At 38.0% G+C, this 24,122-nt stretch overlaps 1 protein-coding gene across 1 annotated transcript in view; it reads left to right on the plus strand.

Moving 5' to 3' along the window:
* Nucleotides 1–4,717: 4,717 nt before the first annotated feature.
* The window catches only part of LOC306867263 (glypican-5-like), a gene marked incomplete at both ends in the record, with an annotated part of 31,200 nt that continues 11,795 nt past the window's right edge, over nt 4,718–24,122 (plus strand). Inside the window, 7 exons of the mRNA XM_079412866.1 lie at nt 4,718–4,886; nt 6,599–6,760; nt 9,455–10,164; nt 12,486–12,667; nt 12,841–12,900; nt 13,237–13,359; nt 21,069–21,189. Coding sequence (XP_079268992.1) covers nt 4,718–4,886; nt 6,599–6,760; nt 9,455–10,164; nt 12,486–12,667; nt 12,841–12,900; nt 13,237–13,359; nt 21,069–21,189 — 1,527 coding nt within the window. The remainder of the gene's footprint in view (nt 4,887–6,598; nt 6,761–9,454; nt 10,165–12,485; nt 12,668–12,840; nt 12,901–13,236; nt 13,360–21,068; nt 21,190–24,122) is intronic.

Genomic DNA, 24,122 nt, shown 5'->3' on the forward strand with positions numbered 1-24,122 from the left:
TAATAATGAGGAGAATTAAAAAATAATTGTTATATAATTAAGTTATTAAATAAAAAAATTATAAAAACAATACTTTTACAAATGTTATAAAATGTTTAATTAATATGATTACTTAATAAAATAATTAAATATTGTAATTTTTATCATTGTTGTATTTACTTATTATAAATGTATATTTATATAGGATTTTATATCATATAATTTATATCATTTTTATACATTACATAAGTGAAATTTTAAGGTGAAAATGTACAGAATAATAAGAATGAGAATGCTCAAATAATTATTAAAAAATATATTAATATAATATTTTAATAATACAAATTATGTAAAATATTAAAAATAATAAATGTTATGAAATGTTTAAATAATAATAAATATTGTATTTTTTCACTCTTGAAATGTATTTAAGTATTTGCACACATAATAAATGTGTGCGTGTGTGTGTGTGTGTGTAAAATATACAATTAAACATTTTATTACTGTCGTTTTAATTTTTGTATAAAATAAAAATAATAATTATAAAATAATTATATAAATTGTGTAAATTATTATTATATTTTATTATTTATATGTATTATATTGTGCAAATTATTATTATTAATAAATTACTTAATTGAGTGTAAATATAAATAATTGTATGCAATGAAATAAAAGGAGATATATATATTACACACACACATACGGTTACACTTTATTTTAAGGTGTCCTTGTTACAGTGTAATATTAATTGCTGAGTAATATTAATTAATTGCATGTAATTACTATATGGTTAGGATTAGGGTTTGGTTTAGGGTTACTTGCATGTAAATATGCTAAATTAATTGTTATTATAATAGTAAGTACATGTAACCTGTGTAACAAGGACACCTTAAAATAAAGTGTTACCACACACACGACAACTTTGCATAATATAATTTTCATGTTTAAAAATGGTGCGTTTAATATTGTATTCAGTCTATTAAGACGAATATGATGGAGACACTTGATCTAGATCTTTTGCGACTTTTCTTTCACCTCTGAGGTTCCTCGATACCGTTCGAGTCCACGTCATCATTTAGCACAATTCCTCAACCACACGATTTTAATTTCTAATGCACTCCCACTGACATTATGCGATGCAAATTGAATTAAATCCTGTCTTCCCATGCATCTCGTTCTGGCCTTCTGGGCAATTGATTCCGTTCTCTAATTCGAGGAAGTGGGAGGGGTTCTTGGCTTCGAAGCCTCTTGGTGCTACTTTCTGTATTGACAACCCATAGATGCATATCCTCGGGACTGCGCAGATCCAGGTCCCATCCAATTAACAACATCAGCAGCGACTGAATTACACATGTGTAAATGTCTTAATATCACTTATAAATTATCGCCAGGGTGCAGGATATCATGAATATGCAACATCCGCTGTGCATCCAAGATTAGAAGCGTGATACTCGGAGAGGTCGTGCACGCAAATATGAATAATTCATGAACACGCATTGCTGCGCAAAAAGAAGCCTTTTGTTCTCATCAAAAACTTCAAAAGTACAAATATCAAAACCTTTACACCAAATACGTGATGTAACGCCTGACCCAAAGATCAAGAGACTATCAGAGATCAACTGACTGGAGAAAAAAAAACACTAAGGCCTTAGAAGTTGAAAAAAATCGAAACATTGTTCTGAAACGCATTAATAAGTGTAAGCCGCGTGTCTAAGTGAAATATCCACATGACGGTTTGGATAAAGAGGTAATTTAGCAACAGTAGATCAATCAATTTTATGCAGGAGGCTGAATTCCCACCAGGTTTCCATGTGCTCCGGGTGATAAAAGAAAACGCTTCTGTTGCAGGAAGCCATGTGGAGTTCAATGATATTAAAGCATGCATAAAAGTACAGAATAAAAGTCATTAGCAATGTAAATCAGCCACTTACAGTAGAATCCCTTTATTGCCATTGAAAACAACCATTCAATGCGGAAGAAAAACGATATTGCACGTCATGTCAGAAAAATGAAAAACAAAATAAAGACCGAAAAATGTAAACAAAAAATAAAACACAAAATACCACCCCAAAAGTTCACTTTAACTAGTTATATTAATGTATGTACAGTGTCATTAAGGTTTAGTCACATTTGTTTGAGCTGTAGATGAAGTCTTTGCTGTCGTGGACGCCGAGCCAATATCAGATTTCTTCTCTTGGGTTGTGGACTTAGACGAAGGACCAGCATCTGTATACAGTAGAATAAAAGATACTGTATATGCGTGTATTTACAATATTAGATGTTTGATTCAATGTTATTCAATGTTTATCTTTACCTTGTGATGTCTGGTTTTCTAGTTGAGCCTCAGGTTGATCCACCCACAGTTTGTGTTTTGTCCACATCATAAACATCGCACAATAGTCTTACATTGTTGCATCGGTCCTCCTTCAAGACGAATATTTAATATACATCGTTAATTTTAGACAGACAGACAGACTTTTTTGTCGTACAGTTGATGTGACACCTGGTATTAGTAAAGTGCAGCAATTTTTGCAAATGGTTCTTTTTACTGATAGATCTCTCTCTGCAAGGAAATGAAGCTCCATCATTGATGTTTGTTTGTTTAATGTCCACATTATTAATAAGGAAACACTACTCACTGTATGAGCACCAGTCGTTTGGAGATGGTCTTCTGAGTGAGGCAGTCAAATCTTGCCAGGTCAGTATTCCCTGGATTTTGAGCCAAAACGCAGTGAGCAGCCTAGGATCCATCATCAGATATTGAAATAAGCAGATCTGACACACAAACTAAACTGATATAGGAAGTTCAGACGTTGATATGCTTCTTTATCTTTTATATTCCCGGCCCTGTTTCTTTAGAGACGTTTGTCTGTCTTTGAAACTCCAAAGTGTGAACTTCTAGTGCATACTGCATGACAGCATGCTCGTTTTATTCCTTCTCAACAGCCGGTAAAATCACTATATTTGCTGTATATCGACATCGCGTGGAACAACGATGTAATGACATCTTCTTCATATCATAGATTGTAAGAAATAACCATACTGTGCCTCATAGCGGCATGACTATAAAATTCTTAAATCAGTTGCGTTTTGGAGTTTGCAGCACGTGCATAATTAGTCATTTATATTAGAAATTACAGCATGACATGTAAAAATATGGGAAAAAAACATAAAAAATGAAGGGGAAAAAATAAACTCACACTTTCAAAATATAGCCTATAATTACACGTTTATGTTGGTGTGTGTGTGTACAGGTTTATATATGAAGAGTTTATTTGCAAAAACAGATAACTTTTGAAAATTATGTTTTTTATTATGTTATCATGTTTTTATAGTATTTTATTGGGTTAGTTAGTTTTGTTTTTTTAGTTATTTGTCAACCCAGTCAATATTCCCACAATTAATGTTAGATAAACTTTTGAAATAAAGAAAACAAATATTTTTACTACCCTTTCCTGTCAAAAACTGTGAATGTGTGTTTATATATATATATATATATATATATATATATACATACATGTGTGTGTGTGTGTGTGTGTGTGTGTAGTGCCTTGCAAAAGTATTCATACCCTTTCATTTTTTTCACATTTTATGTTGCTGCCTTATGTTAAACTGCTTTAAATTACTTTTAAGTACATTATATCAATCTACACTCCATACACCATAATGGTAAAGCAAAAAACATATTTGCAAATTTAGTAAAAAATAAAAAACTTAAATGATTCCATTGCATATGTATTCATACCCTTATCTGGGACAGTTGAAATTTTGCTCAGGAGCATTCATACATGCTTGTAGATGTTACCACTTCAAGTTAAATTCAATTGAATGGGTATGATTTGGAAAGGTACATACAACTTAATAAAAGGTCTAACAGCTGATAATGCATATCAGAGCAAAAACCAAGCTCTGGGGTCATAAGAACTGCCTGTAGAGCTAACAGGTGTGTGTCAAGCCACACATCTGGCCTGGGGAAGAGCTCAGAAAAAAAATCTGCTTCATTGAAGGGTCACAGTAGCATGTAGCATGTAGCCTCCATTATCCATAATGGAAGAAGTTTGAAACAACCAGGACTGAGCCAAACTGAGCAACTGATGGAGAAGGGCTTTGGTCAGTGTGGTGACCAAGAAGCTGATGGTCACTCTAGTTGAGCTCCATGATCATATGTGGAGAAGCACACAGCAATGTTGGCTTATAGACAACTCTATGAATGTCTTTGAGTGGCCCAGCCAGAGCCTGAGCTTGAACCCAATCAAATATTTCTGGAGAATTTAGACATTTAGTAGGCCTATATGCTATTAGGCTATATATGATATATAGTATAAATATAAGCTTTTACATTGTTACTTTAATGTGTATTAAAACAATTGATCTATTTTAAGATTTTACATTGTTACAGTGTCTATCTATCAATCTCTCCTAAAGGGAGGGGGGTCCGGAGTGGGTGTTGGGCGCACAAAACTGGCAGTCAGAAGTCTCTCTGGGCGCACACACACACACACACACACACACACACACACACACACACAGTGTCAGTGTTCCTCACGTGCCTCCAGTCCAGTCTGTCAAATCACACAGCATGTGAAGCCCCAGCGAGGCTGGAAAACTTTCTCTCTGGATGCTTAGGCGACTTTAAATGTGCATCTCTTCCGGATAATACTTTTGACTTGTCTTGGGGGCTTTTCTCTTTCTCATACATTGGCTCAGAGGGCTTTCTGTGGACTGAGATGGTGCAATGCTCCGCAGGACAGCAGCGCGTGTATGTTGCTTGTGGATCCTGCTCTCCAGTGCGTTGATATGGAGAGTTCACTGCGCCAGCGCGCAGAGCTGTCATGAGGTAAAAACCGCTTTCCAGCTGCGCCAAGTCGGCTCATTAAGATGGGTTCCGGAGACTGCGGCAACAGGTTCGTTTAGAAATATTTGAGGGTTACTGTGAGAACCGGTGTCTAATATAGCTAAACATGCATATTCTCAACACTATCTCCAACGGTCTTTTTATTCAGAGGTTATTTAATTGTTTATTGATTCACTCTGCACAATTATCGCCAAGAAAAAAAAGTTACAGCAAACTAAACACACTGACCAATACCGGGGCATGTTGTCACAATGTGGGAAGTTTAATTTCAGCTAAATATAAACAGTTTAACTATTACGGAAACGCAATTGCCAATCCCCAAAAGAATATACAAAAACTTACTTTGTAATTAATATAGTTATTAAATGTAAATGTCTAACATTTCATACACGCGAGACAGCTTGCCACAAACTGACGTTATGAAAAATGCATATGACCTTTTCTTCAAAATGTACCTTCTTTAGATATTGTGACTGTGATATTGTTTTTTGACCATTTTAATCACCTTTTCCATTTCATTTAAATAGTCTTGTCATGAGGCAAATTATTTCTTAGGTCATCATAACTGCATAATATTTATACATGAATTAGAAAAATATTGTTTAAAATAGTTTAGATGAATTGCAGCCTGTTAAGCAGTAAATGTTTACATATACATTAGGCATGTGTTCTACTATGTCAACTGTTGTAAAGTGTATCCGAAAAAGTCATCTAACAAATAAGTAATTTTGATGACATAAATCAGAAATGTCAGTGGTGTTGACAAAATTAATATGACTGTAGGATAGGCTGTCGAATGTTTTTCATGTTCCACATTTCGTGTTAAATCAAAAACGCATTCCTGAATAGAAGTCATCTCAAAAATGTTTGGGAGTTGCTATGAAATTGTGAACTGGGCATATTCGGTTTGTCTCAAGTTCTTGTTTATGGAAAGGATACATTAGAAAAGTATGACTGTTACAAAACAAAGTTTTATTCTTAGTGCGCAAGTTTCAAGGCATCGCTCCATGTGTATTGAGAGGTGAGTGAGGTCAGCAGAATGCCGGTGATCGCGGTCAGCTGTTCTAATGCATGGCTTATGGGGTCCCATCGGTGTAAAATTGGTCACATAGGATAGGACAGGGTGACTGACAGAGCAGATATCGTCTGTCTTTATCACGTGCTCTGCTCTTTATCACATGTGCTCTTTTACATGCACCTTCTTGCCATACAACCACACTCTATGCGTGTTATTTTGGACCCATATGAATAGTTTAAAGACAAAATGTTTAGATTGCTTAATTTTTAAGTGTTGAAAGGTCACATTTTCCAGAATTTAGGTATTATTTAGGTTCATCTAGACTCTGCAGTAAAGTTATAACAACTGTTAAAATCAGGGGAAATTGTGCATTGTGCTTTCTCAATTTTCAAATAATTTTTTTTATACATATAGACTTGTCTATAGTTTATGTCACACATAATATCTAAAATCCACATACAATTCTCTTGATGGTTAATTACGGCCATGATCACAAGTTATCATAATGCAAAATTTCAGCTATATTTGAACAATTATGAAGTGCAGAACAATACCTGAAATGCCAAAAGTGGAAAAGGTAACATATCAACAAAAAAAAAATTTTACCAATGAAAACCATTATCAGAACTTTATTGCAAGACGTGATTAAAGAGAGACATAGTTTGGAAAGGTTACATTAAGGTTTCAAGTAGTCAAAAATGCCCCTAGAATTTGAATCACCTCCTATGATTAATCCTCCATAGATGCAGATCTTCTTATCTGCAAACACCAGGGTCCCACATGCTGCACCCGCAAGATGGAGGAGAGCTACTATGCCGCTGCCCAGAGAGACACACTCCAGAACATTCTCTCCTATAGCTTCGAACTCAAATATCTCATCCTAGGCCATGCCTCTTCCTTCCAGGGTATGTATCGATATTGAGTGGAGCTTATTGGTCGAATAAATACTAGGCCGTGTGCTGTTTGTATTTGCAGCAGGAGCAAGAGGTCATGGGATCAAGTCCCTGCCACAGCAGGTGGTTCACATGTTCACTACATGCTGTGGCTTTGTACGCTTGTATGGAAGACACCAGGGTGGTTATGAGTTGTACACCGTGACTTTCCAAGGGTTACTTGGAAATTAGCTTTTTGTCCACTGTTTTTCACACTCACAGAATGCTCCTTTATCTGCCTGAGGTCTCCTGTGAAGCATTACATGTGCTTCTTAGAGGTTGATTGGCGCTTTAGGATTAGGACAAGGCTTTTCAGAATCAGTGTTTGAATAAATGTACAAAAAGAAGCAATCAGAAAGATGTTTCTCACACACACATACCCTTAGACTGACTCCATGCATGTCATTATCTACTCCAGGGCATTTATATGTATAGCATGAGACATAAGACGCTTCAAATTTACAACTCAGTCCTCGCCCAACCAAATATTTAAGTTCATCCAATTTGTCTGCCCAAACTTGCACAAAAACCCTTTCAGGTTCACAGGAAAAGGACACTTTTCTGCCAGCCGAGTGAATATTTAACGAGTTTAAAGCAAACTAAAAGAAAAATGTTGAAATTCTTGGCGTATCCGTGGAGATCCGTTTCAGTGCACTTCAATGTATTGCTCTATAATGAGAGCTTTTGAAAAGATCAGTTGTCCTTTTCTGCTACTTTTCGCATGGTTGTAGCTGGTGTTCTGTTTAAAAGAAAGAAGGTCTGTAAAGTGTTTTTCATTCCCACATGAAAGAGGATTTTTTTAATGTAGACCGCTTTTTGTCTATATGCCTGTGTGTTTAAGGGTAAAGTAATAATTCAAGTATGAACCTTGTGGACTCTCTTGGGAATGTGTCTGTTTAAGAGCTAGTTCCCCCAAACCTTCTGTTCTTACCAGTATGATTTTCTTTCTTCCATGGAAGTCAAAAGTAAATAGCTTGCAGAATCTCTTTTTCTTAATGGGGACAAGGACTGTCAAGGTCCAAAAACTACACCAATGATGAGACATGTGAGAACCAAAGATGTTTGATATTGCTGACGTCAAACCTGCCCCAAAATGCAGGGAGGATGATCTGTTAAAGATTTGAGAGTGAGTACATTTTTGGGTTAACTATTTATTTGTAAAGTAATTTCACTGTAAAGCAAATCCAACATATGCTATTCACATACCATCTGTTTGACAAATGCCAACTATCCTCGCCGACCTAAAAGGCACTAAAAATACTGAGTGCTACCTTCTCTTGATCTAAGTCCTGGACTGGGTACAGTGAGGGGAGTTATTCTGACACTGATCTTTTTTAAAGTAGGACCCGCATCAAATCCAGTAGGCACTGAGTTAATAGAGTGATCAGGGGTACGGTCATCCAAATTGACCGAACTATCCGTCTTCTCGGAACAGAAGGTGAGGTGCGAGGTCATTTGTAGTGCATCCTGGGCACCCTTGGTGACCCCTGTGATCTGCGTGATCTCCCCCCTCCACATGCCTTCATGGCCCAGAACCATATGAGAAGAACCCCATTACACGATCTGGGCATAATCCCCTGCCATGTCACCTGATACTGAGCTGTTTGGATTTAGTTGCCAAGGTACTCCCTAGTCTGAATTTTTAAGCATCTAGTGCTACAAGTGTTTGATTTGAACCATTTTTAAATAAAGATTTACTGTAGGTTCGAAGTGTCAGTACATAAACATGTTTTCAGTACCACCCACCTGAAACGCTTCCTAATCATTCATACAAACCACCCATCCTGATTCTGATGTATGGGGCTTGGTTGAAGAGATCTAGATATAGTTCCTGACCTGAGAAGGTTACTCGCATATTGTTGTGATTGCAGGATGCCTGGAGTGCCACCGAGAGATGTGAACGCCAGTAGCAAGAACACTGATGCAACAATTCAGAATCCCTGCCAGTTTTCTTGCAAAACCTCAAAGGCTTCTTATAGAAAGATTCTTATGGGTGTCTTTTAGTACTGTGAGCCAAACAGGTGTCCTTTTGTTCCTCCATCAATAAAGAGCAATCATAACTTTTGGCTTGCTGTTTGCATGCTAGTCATTCACAGAGAAACAAGACGGAGCTGGAATGCTTTGGTCGTTTTGAATGAGATGACATTAAAGCAAACTGCACTTTGAAGGGTTCTACCAGCTGCCAACTTAAGTATCCGTCTGTCACATGTCACACAAAAGTTAATATGGCATTGTAAATAATGCATACGGTACAAATGACTATGATCCTCAACTTCCATTTGCAACCCGGAGGCATAGTGAAGTATAAGATGTCGCCCTGACTGCTAAAATTGGTCATAAGCTAGTCGCATGTGTCACATATCTCCAAACTAACCTTTAGCCCAATAGCGCCAGCCCAAAAGATCCATGGATTAAGTGTTGTCAGCTCCCATTAGTCCAATGGAAAGAGAGATTAGATGCATAAGAAAGAGTTGTAAGCAAGACAAGGCAGAGGTGTACCATGACAGACTAGTATGTTTGACCCTCTCATAAATGTCAAACAAAATTACTGCAATTGTTGGTCCTCTCATGTTTTGAATGTTTATGCGTGGAGGTTGACTATGCTGTTTATGGATGTCAATTGAAGTGCTTGTTCAGGCCAGAATTCCTCTTTTATTTCCCCTTCAGATACCTTCCATTCTCTGCTCTCCTTCACTCTAAATCATACCTACTCGCTCTTCGACAGCACCTACGAGACGATCTCTCAAGACGCGAAACCCTTGGTGTCTACCCTCTTCTCTGACCTTGACCTCTACCTCCGAGGTGATGCCAACATCTCTGTGGAACACTCAGTCCAGAGTTTCTACGACAAACTCTTCCCATTGGTATACCAGCACTTGGTCAATCCTGGCTTGGGTTCAAATGTTTCTACTTGGTCCTCCGAAGGAAGCGAGTGTCTACGTGCCACTCGGCATGACGTTAATCCCTTTGGCCCTCACCCACAAGAACTTGTTCAGGGACTGTCCAGGGCACTAGTGGCTGGTCGTGCCCTCAGTCGGGCGCTGGCGGTAGGTGCCGAGGTTCTGAATGCCACTGAATCGGTGGGAATGGCGCGCCAATGTGGACGTGCACTGGTGCGAATGCTGTTCTGTCCGCACTGCCGTGGATTGACCCTGATCCGGCCTTGCGGTGGCCTATGTCTCAATGTGATGCGGGGTTGCCTGGCAGGCGTAGCTGAGCTTCATGGGCCTTGGAGACGCTATGTAGCATTTCTGGAGGGGCTAAGCGGGGCACTATCAGGGGGATATGAAGTGGAACTGGCACTTCTACGCATCCGGGAAAGAATTAATGATGCCATCCTAACTGCGCAACTCCATGGACCACATCTCAGCGCCGTGGTGAGTCATGCTTCTCTGATTCATAGAACACGTTTATTTTTATTCCACAAATGAGCTGCACCATATGCTGGACTAATCAGGTCTAGCGTGCATGCACTTGCAGCAGCATGTTCAATGATCAAATGTCTCGCCGAATCAGGCTGTGCAGTAGCAAGGTTGCAGTTTTGCTCAACTGCTATTCTTGCATGTACTTAAATCTTAAATTGATAATTCTTATAAATTAGCTTTTAGCCTAAAAATACTTGGTCTATTCTCAGTGGTGTCTTGTAGCCTTGCAATTATTATATCTGCAAGGGGTTTATTATTAGCTCAATGATTAGGAGCGTGATTACGTGGTAATATGACACGTACTGTAAAAAATGTGTTGGTCATGACAGTGTGACTATAGCTGTCTGTAAGTGAATACCCAGTCACCCACCCTGAGGCTATTCATACCATCAACGCCAGAGTCTGTGTGCACGACATAGGAAGACCATCTGTCTGTCTCTCTCACTTGATTCTTTCACTGGAATCATGGCTAAAGGGGTCACAGGGGTCAAGGGTTTTGTGACAGTTCGGCTTTGCACCCATCATGTCCTGGTGATGACAGCTCTATATGGGTAGGTCAAGTTTGAGACCGCATTCCCACAAATCTCTCTCAAAGAGCATAGACTTGCCAGTCAGAATGGGAGATATTATTACTTAAGCCCCCAACCGCAGCCCCCATAAACTCCAACTCCAAGCTTACTGCTCTACAATGGAGGCTGCTTGTGGGAGTTGGACCCCCCCCCCCCCTTAAACACTCCATCACTGGATCAAATGTTGCTCACCCACTGATGCCAGGCTTGAATGACTTTGGGCTCGCGTTACCTGGTCCGGACCCAGGCTTAAGAGACAGAACGCTAACATAGTTGTTAGATGCAACCCTAATGGAACTGACCTGTAGACTGATCAGTGAAGTTATGAATTTGGCCAAAACAGAAACTATACCGGTGGTTCTGTTTTTGGAACACAGAATTTACATTGTACATCAAGTGGCGGCCCAAACATAGAAGCAAAGACCAAAAAACAAAACAAAAAAATTTGGTTTGTTTCATGCTGTTAGAAGCTGCACAAACCATGTGTATCAACATCTATTTGATGTGGTTTTTATTCACCTGCCTTTCATAGATCTGTTAATGGTTTTTGAGAATAAGAACCCAAAATATGTCATGATACTTGTCCATGTTGGCATTTAGCTAATTTGGTTAGCTTCTGCTAAGTTATGGAAGAATTACTAAAAATACTGTATATCGCTTTATTTACTGTAACCACGGAAATGATCGTTTATGCTAATTTCACTGTATGGCATCTTATGCAGTGGTCAGGATGTAATTCATACCTGTGTTGTGTTACAATCTGTATTCAGTCACATTTCAGAACACAAGCTTGCATAGCGAGAAGCATTTGCTCTAACATATTAGCATTTGGGGTCTTCGATGCACACTACAAATGAAATCAGGTTCGTTACGATGTTGTTGCTAATTGTAAAAACAATGAGATTCTGAAGAATAACTTGTGATATCTTAATTGTTTATAAGATGTCTATATGTGCCGGCCAGTGCTGGCATTGACATGGAGGACTATGTCTAAACTGACTATACTCTCCAGTCCCTCACGCTGCATGTAGTCTGGCGCTATCTTGGTGCTGCTTGAGTTGTTTGGGTGTTGTCTGGTCCCAATCAGCCTGATGTCCTGCATGCAAATTATACCTCTGGACAAAGACGGCTCCCGTGAACAGGCCGGCCCCTTCCCAAAATGCAATGCAGCTAGCGAGGGGCCAGAGCAGGGGAATAAGAAAGTTTGGCTAATCCTTAGATAAATAAAGCTCTGTAGAAGATATAGAAATACAAACATGTTTACACATGCACACATTTATAAATTCTTAACTCCTTATTCCATTTTCTAATTTCTGGAATATTGCTGAAATATGTCAACTATGGCAAAATGGAGTATGATTGTCCAGCTTATTTTGACCCTCTTTTTTTTAATTTAGCGACGATGAGAGGCTGAATAAAATGAAATACACATTTAATGTATACAAAACTGTTAATGTATAATTCAGTATCCAATACAGTGAAAGTTTGAGTTTATTGTGCAAGTTTGTTCCAACTAGAAATAATATTAATATTGTAAATATTACTACAGTGATATTGTGCCATTTATTAGTGGCCACTAGATGGAGTTATCTCTTTGAATTGGTGTGAGTTAGTTCAGGGCCTAAATTGTGCCATTCATCATGATTTTTTTTTCTCTCTTACATATATTTTCAGACACATAATAATTTCTCATCTCTCTTTCAGGTGGGTAAAGTTTGTGGTTCCTTGACCGAACCGGTTTCTTCCACTCCAGTCAGCCCCACCTCAAGAAGTTTGACTCCTTCAGTAAACCCAACCATTGAACTCCAAACCTCAGTCACATCCTCCAGTCCTACAACACTACCTAATACAGGCAACCAACATGAGCACATAACACTAAAAAGAAGGTGAGAAAATGACATCCACTACATATATAATTGTTGAACATATTTTGACCCTTTAAGAAATTTAAATCCTTACCAATCAGATGTTTCAGATTGTATACAGTAACTTCCCTTCTGTTTGTCTTTGTTTCTTCTGTTTTCTTTCCTCTCAAATCTGCACTCGTCGATGACCCCAGGTCACTGCCTCTGAAACTGTCCAAAAACGACAAACCCAGAAGCCTGAAAAAGATTTCTAAGTAAGCAGTAGCAATTCAGCTTCCAGGTTTCCAAGTTTTTTAAAAGAAAAATTATCTCTAATTATTTTATCATAAAATGATTTTGGCTGTCAGCCTAAGAATGTTCAAATGATTTAATCCCACATCAAATAAACGTGTGCGAGCAAGGAAGAACACTGTCAGCATTAATAAAAATCAAAAACAAGTACGAGAGGCCAATCCGCCGCTTGTGTCTATCAGTGTTTGGGCATGTTTGATTAGAGAAGCGTGATGAATGAGGCAAAACTGGTTGTACTGTATAATTACGCCTGGTTTGATAGTTTTTGATAACTTCCTGAAAGCCTGAACTTCCTGCAGGGAGTTTATGGGCTACATCCAGCGGTACAAATCATTCTTCTCCACCCTGCCGGAGATGCTGTGTGAGGGGGAGGTGGTGATTGATGAAAACACCTGCTGGAGTGGAGAAGATGTGGTAGAGAGGTAAGCTTGTCTTGTCAGAAGAGGGCTTGAACTCAAATTTGCATGTTAATGCAAGGATTAATATGGGGCAATGACATGGCGCACATTTTATTTTAATACATTAAAAATGCACATAATATAACATTATTTATATTTATATATATATATATATATATATATATATATATATATATATATAAATCAAAATATTGAGAAAATCGCCTTCAAAGTCCAATTGAAGTTTACTAGCTTATGTATATTACTAATCTAAAGTTTTGATATATTTACAGTAGGAAATTTACAAAATAACTTCATGGAACGTAATCTTTACTTAATGTCTTAATGATTTTTGGCATAAAATATTTTTTTTTTTTTTACCCATACAATGTATTTTTGGCTATTGCTACAAATATACCCGTGCTACTTATGACTGGTTTTGTGGTCCAGGGTCACAAATGGTTGAAAATAGTACTTGACACATGCATTTTAAACTGGATACAAGATTCCTCAATTTCTTTAATTTGGACACTCTGGTTTGTCAGTTATCCATATTCCTGTTATGCTGACCATAATATTAAAGATATATGGGTCATGGTATTTGCAAGTTTTACATTTAGTTGATATAACATCATCATATCAGTTGCTTTGAGTGACACACTGACAGAAATGGAGCATATTGAACAAGATTTTCAGACTGGCTGAAGACTTATTCCTCACAAACATGGGAATGTTTCTGTTTTCCCACCAAAATTGATTGTAATTGAAGGCAGTCAAATCAGATATCTCTCCAGAAAGGTCTCTATTTACTCTGTGAGGTCATGAAGTTCATAAGATGGCCAAGAGGAGTGATGGTTGCCATGGATTATCGTGGCTTTTCTCCAGTCCTCATCCGGACAGAAGCTTCATTCAGAAAGTTCTAGAGCTCTATTGTGACACAAATGAGATTCCCTGAAAAACACACACTCAAAATAAACATTTGCATATAGGCGGTTTTGCTATCAGCATATATTCATTTAGACTTCTTCTCTTTTGACTTCTGCAACACAAAATATCCACAATCGCTTTGCTTGAATGGACAAAGTTTTGTGATTCCAGATATGTCCCTATTCTGGCCTCATTTGCTCCTCAGCTTTGGCTCAGAGGTTAGAGATCCCACTCCCCATTCACCCCCTGGACAAATTGCTCCCTCGCCGTCCACGCTATGGCAACAACGCAATGCTGGCACCAACCATACTGGGGGCCCAAACACTGGGTAGTCCTGGAGACAGGTCACTGTCACCATGGAGCAAACCGACTTGCTTGCTAATGTTTTTTTTTTTTTTTTTTTTTTTTTTGTGAAATCTCTATATTAAGATGAGACAAGTTTTCATTATGTCAAACTGAATTGCTTTGTCTGAAAGATAAAGATTTAGTGGTTACCTAAATGTAATCGATTGGTTGCAAATAGGCCCAATACAAAACGTAAACATAAAATTTAGATAATGCTACATTTTTGCCACATGGCATTTGACCACTAATCTTTATCTTTCAGGCAAAGAAACTCAGTTCGACATTATAAAAACATTTTAAAAGCTATGTATTTTCTAATACAGAAATTCCACAAATTACAAAAACAGATTAGCAAGCAGATTAGTCCATTTTCTTTATGCTAACACTCACAGAAATTAATGGTAGTATACTGTATAGTACTAGCACATGCTGAACACATCAATCAACAATAAATGTTTCAAATAGTAGTATATTACTCGTAGTGAGCTGCAAACACTTTTCTTGGAAATAAACAAGTTTCGTTTTTTTTATCCATTTTGTATAAAATGTCAACATTTAAACAGTCTAAAATAATGAGTGAAGAAATAGACATCACAGCTGATAATACAGTTCATTTGTCACACAGGAAATGTAAAATCGAGCTAAGTGCAGTGCTTTGTGGGATTCCTTGCCATGCACTCTGTTGCATACTGCAAGTTTTGATGTAGTATGCAGATAATTTGTATTCTGTGTACAGTATATATGCTATACCCTGCAGAAATAGTGAAATTAGCATATTAGCATGCTATTCTTGGCATAGCATATTTTCCTTATCTTCAAATAAGTCAACACTGCCCCCTTTTGGACAAAATAAATTCTTAGTTGTGTGAACATTACATTTAACCATGTTTCAACCCCAAATCCCCACAAATGATTGCATGAAACTAATATATTAGCCATCTAAAAAATATTCTGCCATTTGGTCATAATAAACAGTGGGGTCAAAGAAACACGTTGAGGAAAACATGTGTTCACAAGATGGAGTTCAGTCCAAAACATGCATTTTTGGTCTGGAATTTTCAGGTCCATTTGGACGGCTATGTAACATTTCAAATTGAGCGAACAAGATCGTTTAAGAAAATGCTTACAGTAGCTGGAGTTGTGGTTCACCTCCCATTGCACAGTGCAGTGTATGAATGAATGTTTCGTATAATGGTGCAGTTAACCAAGGAAATGTTAGCATGACTTATAACTTGGTGTCAGCCAGACTCCAAGCAACTGGATGTGTGAGGTTACTGTGGAAACAGTTTTTGCTTTCACTTTAGGCAACTACCGTCTGTGGTCAAAGTCCTTTAGTATTTTGGGTTGTTCTTAGTTTGTCTCTTTTTCTCTCTCACACTTTATATGCCACTGTCGAACTTTAACCCACATAAAATGGTGAACGGTTTGGAAAAGTGAGGCCACTGCTGACTCACTCACTCACTCAATCATCATGAAACGCTTCAGCCTCGTTCTCATGGTTGTGACCTGCTTAGTTTTCCTTTCCTCTGTTGTCTTAGACTGGCCGTGTCCTCCATTTCAGCTTTATTAGGTTATGTGTTTTCATTGAGGACCCACCCTTATGTTCACCATAACACTTATTTTGGTTTTTAAGAGCTTAAGACTGAATATGCTACAACCAGTTGTGGTTTCAGGTGGTTTAGCCTGGTTAAGCTAGTGTTTAGCTGTACGATTGGCATTAAGCTTGTAGCTGTGTTTTGGAACAAGGTAACTTGTTTATATCCAGTCTAAGCAGGTTTTTAGTTAGTCCAAGTCTGTAATTAACTGGTTTAAGCTTCTTATTAGCTAATTCAAGATGTTCAACAAACCAATGTTTCAAAAAATACCCTGAACTGGTATAAACAGCTGTTAGCTGGTTTCTTGCTAATCTAAGATATTTTACCATGTTCAAAACACTATCATAAAATTGATTTTCTACCAGAAAAGTGACTGAAAATGGTCGAAAAACAATAACCTAGACCAGTAAAAACCAAGTAATTCTGGCTATTGCTGCTTTTTTAAAAGGATATTTGTTTCAAAACATTGGTTTGAGCCACATAACGTAGCTAAAGGCTACATTAGACAAATTAAGAATTGAATTTCATTGTTTGTGTAATTTCACTCACAGTTGTACTTTTCTATATAAAATGACCATTCTGTGTAGCATGTTCAGTTTAGCTTCACTGTAGGTCTGCTTAAACCTCTGCTTGATTGTAATGCTAATGCTAGTACACACAGTGTTTGGTATAATAAGCCTAAAGTACGTGTTTTGGTATCATAATAATGATAATGACTTCAAAACACCACAGTGCAGTTTTAGCATATTTAGCACCTGCTTAAACAGGACTGTGGGGGGTTAGCGCATTTTTTTTTTTTTAAATTTATTTTGCACTGAGATACTATTGCGCTACTATTTAGTAAATTCTCCATTGAGGCCATATGTAAACTTAGTGAACTATCTACCTAGACAGTATTTCATAAATGGGCCTTAGTGATGTCTAAATGGGTTTCGATATATAGCATACAAATGGCACATGATACACTAATATTTGCAGTGTAGTGGCTGATTGACCTGAAAACCTGTAACGGATACTGTAACTGCATATAGGATATCTAGTGCTTGTATTACAACTTATTATTGAACTACTCAATTCCAAACAGCTGCTTTAATACAGAACAGCGCTGTTAGCTTTGTGCAGTTCAAAGCTGACTAGATATATTACAGATGTCCTACATTAGCATGGGCCCTTCCCAACTTCATAGACCACAGACAATAAATAGGATGGAAAACTAGCAACCAGAAGGTCTTACACCCGGTTATTACACACATGAGAAGGCACACAGCTGAATTCATGCTGACGTAAGACAGGATAGCATAGCTTACTCGGATGCAATACACCAAAGTTGTGTATTCTATAGAAAAGGATTTGTTGAAATATTAGCGTATGGCATCCGTTTAGGCTGTGTCACTGCTAAAGGCAATAACTTGTTGAAAAGCTGTTCTAAAGAAGGAAGAAACCTCTAATGCACAGCTCATGAAGAACGGATATTGCTAGCTCATTAGGTGCCGAGTTTCATAACCTTCTGAGCAAACAAATGAGCTAATCCAATATAGCAGATGAATTTAATTGGAGTTTTGCTCCTCACAGGGGGATGTGTGTGTGGTTTCTATGGGAAAATAAGCTGTGTTTAGTCGAAGGGGAACTCCAAACTCTTTGGTCTTGAGCTGGGTAAATATTTTTCTCTGACTTTTTTCTGGTTTGGATTCATTTAGCCGCTAATTATTGTGAGAAATGTGGGTGAGTGCAGTGACAGGCCCACCGCTCTGAACTGTAAGACCCATGTAGTCGCTAACACATCTGTTTAGAGAGTCTGATGTTCTTTGTAGCTTATTTGAAGTTTGTCTGTGTCATAATCAAAGTACTTTATGAGGTGACTTGTGTTGTGGTCTTTCTTTTGTGTATGAACTCTTTATAGGAAAAACAGGACTTGATTATATCGGTATTTGATTTGGATTGTGTGTGGGTGAAACATGTTAGGCTATGCTAATATTAGAGGCGCTTGCTGAGACAATTTGAATTAACAATTGCTCATACTTGCACTAAAGCTTACTGAAGTATCTATAGAAAGTTTCAATCTTGACCAGTGTCTGCACTATTTTTGTCTAGAAACTATTAGTGATAAAACTACATTTCTACTTATTAAAACTAAAGTTGTGTGTATTTCTTAAAGGGACAGATCACCCAAAAATTAAAATTCTGTCATTAATTACTCGCCCTCTGTTCAAAAGGCCCAGAAGGTAGTAAGGACAATGTCAAAATAGTCCATGTGACATTAGTGGTACTCTTGTGAATACACGTCAAAGACTGACACGGAAGAGGAAATTGTTGAATAAAAATGTATTTTTGTTTTCTTTGTGCACAAAGTATTTTTGTTGCTTCATAAAATTGAATCACTGATGACTATTGATGTCCTTGCTAGCTTTCTGGGCCGTGAACGTGGTAGTCCCGTTGCTGTCAATGCAGGGTAAGAAAGCTCTCAGATTTCATTGAAAATATCTTGATTTGTGTTACGAAGATGAATGAATGTCTTTTGGGTTTGGAATGACATGAAGGTGAGAAAATAATGACTATTTTGGGTGAACTATCCCTTAAAACGCCTCAAACAATTCCTTATAAACACAGGTGTCTATTTTAGTTGATGTCTCCTTTTTAGGAGTATCTTAAGTTTGGACTTATTATTTTTGCCTGGCAAATTGAATAAAATATATAGGTTGATAGTCTAAAATCTAGCAACCCCACCTCTTAAAACACTAGCAACATGCTAGCAACCATAAATTTAATTCGTTTTAATCCGTACTGACTTTACCAAGACAGGGACGTAGTTGTTGTTGTTCTGTCTTTTTTAAGGAGTTTCTTGAGTCTAGACTTGACTTGGCCCAGTACATAATCACCTAGAAATGTCCTAGCAATCATCCAGAACACCTGAGCAACCACCTAGCATAGCGCTAGCAACACCAAATCTAATTCATTTAGTTAATTTAATTCATTCAATACTGACTGTACCAAAACCGAGAACATTTATTAAGACATTCAATAGGGCCGCATTTAATTAATTTAACTAATAGATATTAAAAATGGATATTTGAAGCCACTGATAGACTTGTAATGTCTAATCAAAAATGCAATACTCTCAAAATGTGACATGGAAATATTCATACTTCCTTTGAGTATCTGCAGAGAAATAAAGAAGACGAGAAGCCATTTCAACAGTCATGCTATAGTAAATTTCCATAAAAATGTCTGTTCGTGATGATCAGTCTTAAGGTTGGCTGTATGTTTATTGAAACACGTTGAGCAGATTGTTTGCTCTTTAATTATGCGCATATGGAGCACATTTGGCTCATCAAAGAACGAGCCAGTAAAAATGACAGTATCCACAGACAGCTCATTCTTCTTTTAAATAAGCCACATAATCCGCTCCTCTCATGTAGTGAATACTCGCATATCTCATCACCATCGTACCTGCTGCCCAAATGCATTTAAGCACGACAGCTAAAAGCACAAACCAACAAACAAGTCTGTCTCACATCGGTTCCTGACAAAGTGCTTCCACCTTGCAAAGTGAGCTGTGTGTTCGGATGCAGCATGAGGTGTCTGGGGTCATTATTTATTCACTTAGATTTGCTGTGGTGAAAACAGTGGGCCGAATCTCCCACAAGCATTCATTTATTGATGCGCAAGCACACGGCTGCATTATTCTGCCCTCCCGCTGCGCTTTATATGCCCCCCACTGTTAACCCTTTGATCCGTCTGTCTGACTGTCTGTCTTCCCGTCTGTCTCAAGGACGCTGGTGCTGGAAATAGCTTCTGTGTTATAATCTCACAATTGCTGTAAAACAGTTTTGCATAAATTGATGGATGTGTGACGTTTATTCTTCATGATATAGAAATTTGTGACAGATAAAAAAAGGTGTTAATTTGCACACATTTTTGTATCTTGATAAAAAGTTCCTTTATATTCAGTCAAAATTTTGTCATGTCATTCATTGAATAATTTCATTTTATTAAATTTTAGTTTTTAAAAACATTAGTGTAGTGTAATGTGTGTGTATCATATCATACTGTGCAGTTTGGACATTTTAATTGCAGGCTTTAAAATTGGGTTAATTTCACTTGGAACACAAAGTAATACCCTAGTAATACTAGTAATACCCTTTTTTTTTGCTCATTTTAGTCTATAAAATCTCTGCATCTCTCCAAGCTTGTAATCTGTCCATCCTATCACCTAGTCATATCTGTATTTAAAGTTCACAATCAGTGCTTAATCAAAGTCTTAACCTATCTGCTCTGCCTGAGCTTGACCCATTGATCTTATAGGCTGCTGAACATGGCACTCTGACAGTCACTATGGCAACCAATGTTGAGATGTCCCCTCGAAGAGTGAAGATTGAAGACCTAGCGAGACCTTTCAATCGAGTTTGTTTCCTCATCAACATTGTTCATTGAATAGCATTGTCAGGGATCCATAAAATGGTTTTATGGTCAACCTGTCTGAATCTGTTGTGCTTTCTCGAATACTGTTTAGTAGGTCAGCATGTTGCGTTGCTTGCCTCGGTTGCACCAACTTGGCCTTTGTTGAAGGACGCCCTCCATCCGCCTCCATTAACGTCTCTAATAAAAGGGCGCAGGGTCAATACCTACATTTGCAGCTCAGTTGTGTCTTCAGGCTTCACCGCAGGCTTCATAATGAATTATTTATGTGGGTGAAATGGCTGTCTGAACATCCGATCAATCCTTGGGCCTGTTTCTAATAGACAAACCTTGAGCATTCCTTGCATTTTTAGGACTCCAGAACTCAAAATTGGGAGATCATTGTCATCAGACCAATGAGTGCTCGATTTCTGTACTGGTAACTTATCTCTTGCTCTGTTTCTGCTACAGTTATACAGGTCACGTGGTGGGGAATGGACTACAAGCCCAGAAACACAACCCAGAGATAAAGATCAGAAGTGTAGATCCAATCCTGGTAAACATGAAGGAAAAGCTAGAGCATTTCAACCAGGTAGGTCCCAAAACACCTTAATGGCGCTAGGGTGACGCAGAGGAGAAAAATTTGAAAGAAAAAAAAATTTGCTCAAAAAGTATTCTCGTAACTTCGTAAAATTACGATTGAACCCCTGATGTCACATAGATTATTTTACCGATCTCCTTGCTACGTTTCTGGACCTTGATCGTGTAAGGACCCTTGTTGTCTATGGAGGGTCTGAGAGCTCTCAGATTCCATCAAAAATATCTTAATTTGTGTTCCGAAGATGAACGGAGGTCTTATGGCTTTCGAACAACATGAGGGTGAGTAATTAATGACAGAATTTTCATTTTTGGGTGAACTATCCCTTTAAAACTCGATGAGCTCAGGGGAGGCGAAAGAGGAGTGGACTCCTGCTGTAACTTTACCTGCTGGTGTCGATGTTGGACAGTGTTTCTTTAGAAAACGAGTGAATTATACACTTTTTATTGTTATATTTTGTAATATTTGCGTTGTTTATTTTTGTACTACGAATTTTTTTCTCATCCAATATTTTGAGGAGACTCTTCTTCCTTTGCCTCCTCCAAGAAAACGCCCCTGATGTACCTCTATCTTTAGTGACAAGCTTTACGATGAATGAGAATAAGATCTTAAGATCTGACAGGGTGTGCAATTTTTGGTGACAGTCCTGCAGTGCTACTTATTACAACGCTCCTAGATCAACCATCTACCGAGGAACCAATGAACGGTTGTTTGGGTGTTTGTGGTAATTTTGCTTGTCAGTGAGGATGTTAAAGGGGTGGTTGATTGCGATTTCACTTTTTTAACTTTAGTTAGTGTGTAATGGTGCTGATTGAACATAAACAATATCTGCAAAATTACGAAACTGAAAGTTCAATGCAAACTGAGATATCGTCTTTTAAAATTCTGGCAGTTTAATGCTTACAAAAACGACTGGTAAGGGACTACAATGAGTTACTTCCCGGGTCCGATACATCACGGACCCAGATAAACCCCGCCCCGGGAACACGCAGCAAAGGGCGAGGCCATGCTGCGCTGCTTTATAGAAGAGGTAGAGAAAACTAGGGGTGCACGAAAAAATCTATTCATATATGAATCGCGATTCTGTCTTCTGACGATTCTAATGGATTCACAAGTTTCAAAATCAATGTTCTAAAGCAGCGGTTCTTAATACTGTCCCTCGTGTCTCCCTGCTCTGCATCTCTCTCTCTCTCTCATTCAGATCGTCAGATCAGCTCCAACAAACTGTTCCAATTATACACTTATTTTCACATAGCTATGAGAATCGTTATACATGGCGTGCGGTTGACGTGTTGTATTAAGGCTTTAATTAGGATAAAACTGTATATTAAAAGCTAACAGAAGCAGTAGCACTTACAAATAACAGTGTATCTAAAAGTATGATCCAACAACAAACAAACAAAAAGCATACCATTAAGAGGCGTGCTTGCACAGGTTCTGCACGATTCTCTTCACTAAAGCCTCGTTCAGACTGTCAGCCCATATCCGATTTTTGTGCAAATCCGATTGAAATCAGTTCATATTTAGATACATGAAATCCGATTTGTGCAAATCCGTTTCGAGCTACATTCATATGTGGTTTGGATTCCAATTCAAATCGCATTTCTGGAAATCCGTTTCAATCTGACCGGTCAGATCGTTTACGTAAAACGTAAACACGTCAGATGTTTTTGCAGAAAACATGCTGAACATCTTTGCAGAAACAAGCTTGTGTCGTTGCGAAGTGCAAGTCAAGCAAAAAAAAACAATATACTGCTAGTATACGTACCTCTTTGAGTTTTGAATGTAGCGGAGACAAACAAAAAAACAAAAAAAAAGCAAAGTAGCGGAGATGACAGCACAGAATAAAGCCTCATATTCAAGCTTCCTGCGTTTCTGCCGCTGACTCACAAGACGAAATATAATGCTAGCCTACAGCGCAACCGCAACGGTAAGACAACATCTGTATAGCAAACTGTATTGCTGTTACTGTTGTTTTTAGCATAGGCATAACAACACAATGGCATTACCATAGAAACCAATGCACATTCAGTAAAACGAAAGAGCGCTAATGGACACACAAATCGGATATGAACAGTTTCGATATGCTGTGTGGACAGCCAGTTATTCAAATCAGATTCCATCCGGGTATGAACAAAATCGGATTTGGGCTGAAAGTCTGAATGAGGCTTAATATCCTCAGAGTCTCATTCGGGCTCAAATTGATAAGCAATATAGACGACGCCATTGTTTACAATCCAGCCGGAGCACATGCTGCTGAGCTGAGGGGCGGGACGTTCAGACGCACAGTAGAGGCGCTTTAGCGAATTACAACACACTGGACCAGCTAACCAATCAGAGCCCATCACGTATTTCTGAGGGAGGGGCTTCATAAAACCAGGAAATAATCGGGACGTTTATCAGAGAAGGGACAGAGAGGTTTATTAAATTATGTGAAAAATAATTTTTAAAAAACAAATCATGAACACATGTTTGACTGCACCCCATAAACACAATCAAAACAAAAAACAATCAACCACCCCTTTAAAACACAATTGACAAGTCAGTGCTGTCAGTTATGACTTAAGTTTACTAAGGTGTACCGTATATCCTGAAGTCATAGACCATTTCTTTGTCTGTTTCATCTTTTAACCAAGATCTTACCAGAGCCATATTGAACAATCTGACAAACAGTAAAAAGCACAGTTATAGCTCATGTGCGTTTCTTTTTATAAAACTTTCCCTGAATGTTTGCTTTGTGATCCAAAAAGTAGACCTTTAGAACCGCCAGAAGCCCTAGTTTCAAGCTTGCCCACCAAACAAAAATAGTCCAACTCAACGCCAGCTCACATGTCAAGAGTGGTGAGACGGTGTCATTAGTCCAGGGTTTGCTCTGTGATCAATCTGCAGCAAGATCAGACCAAGCATCCTCAGCGGGAGTGTTGAAG

This window comes from Barbus barbus, assembly GCF_936440315.1.
Source record: "Barbus barbus genome assembly, chromosome: 49".
Lineage (NCBI taxonomy): Eukaryota > Metazoa > Chordata > Actinopteri > Cypriniformes > Cyprinidae > Barbus > Barbus barbus.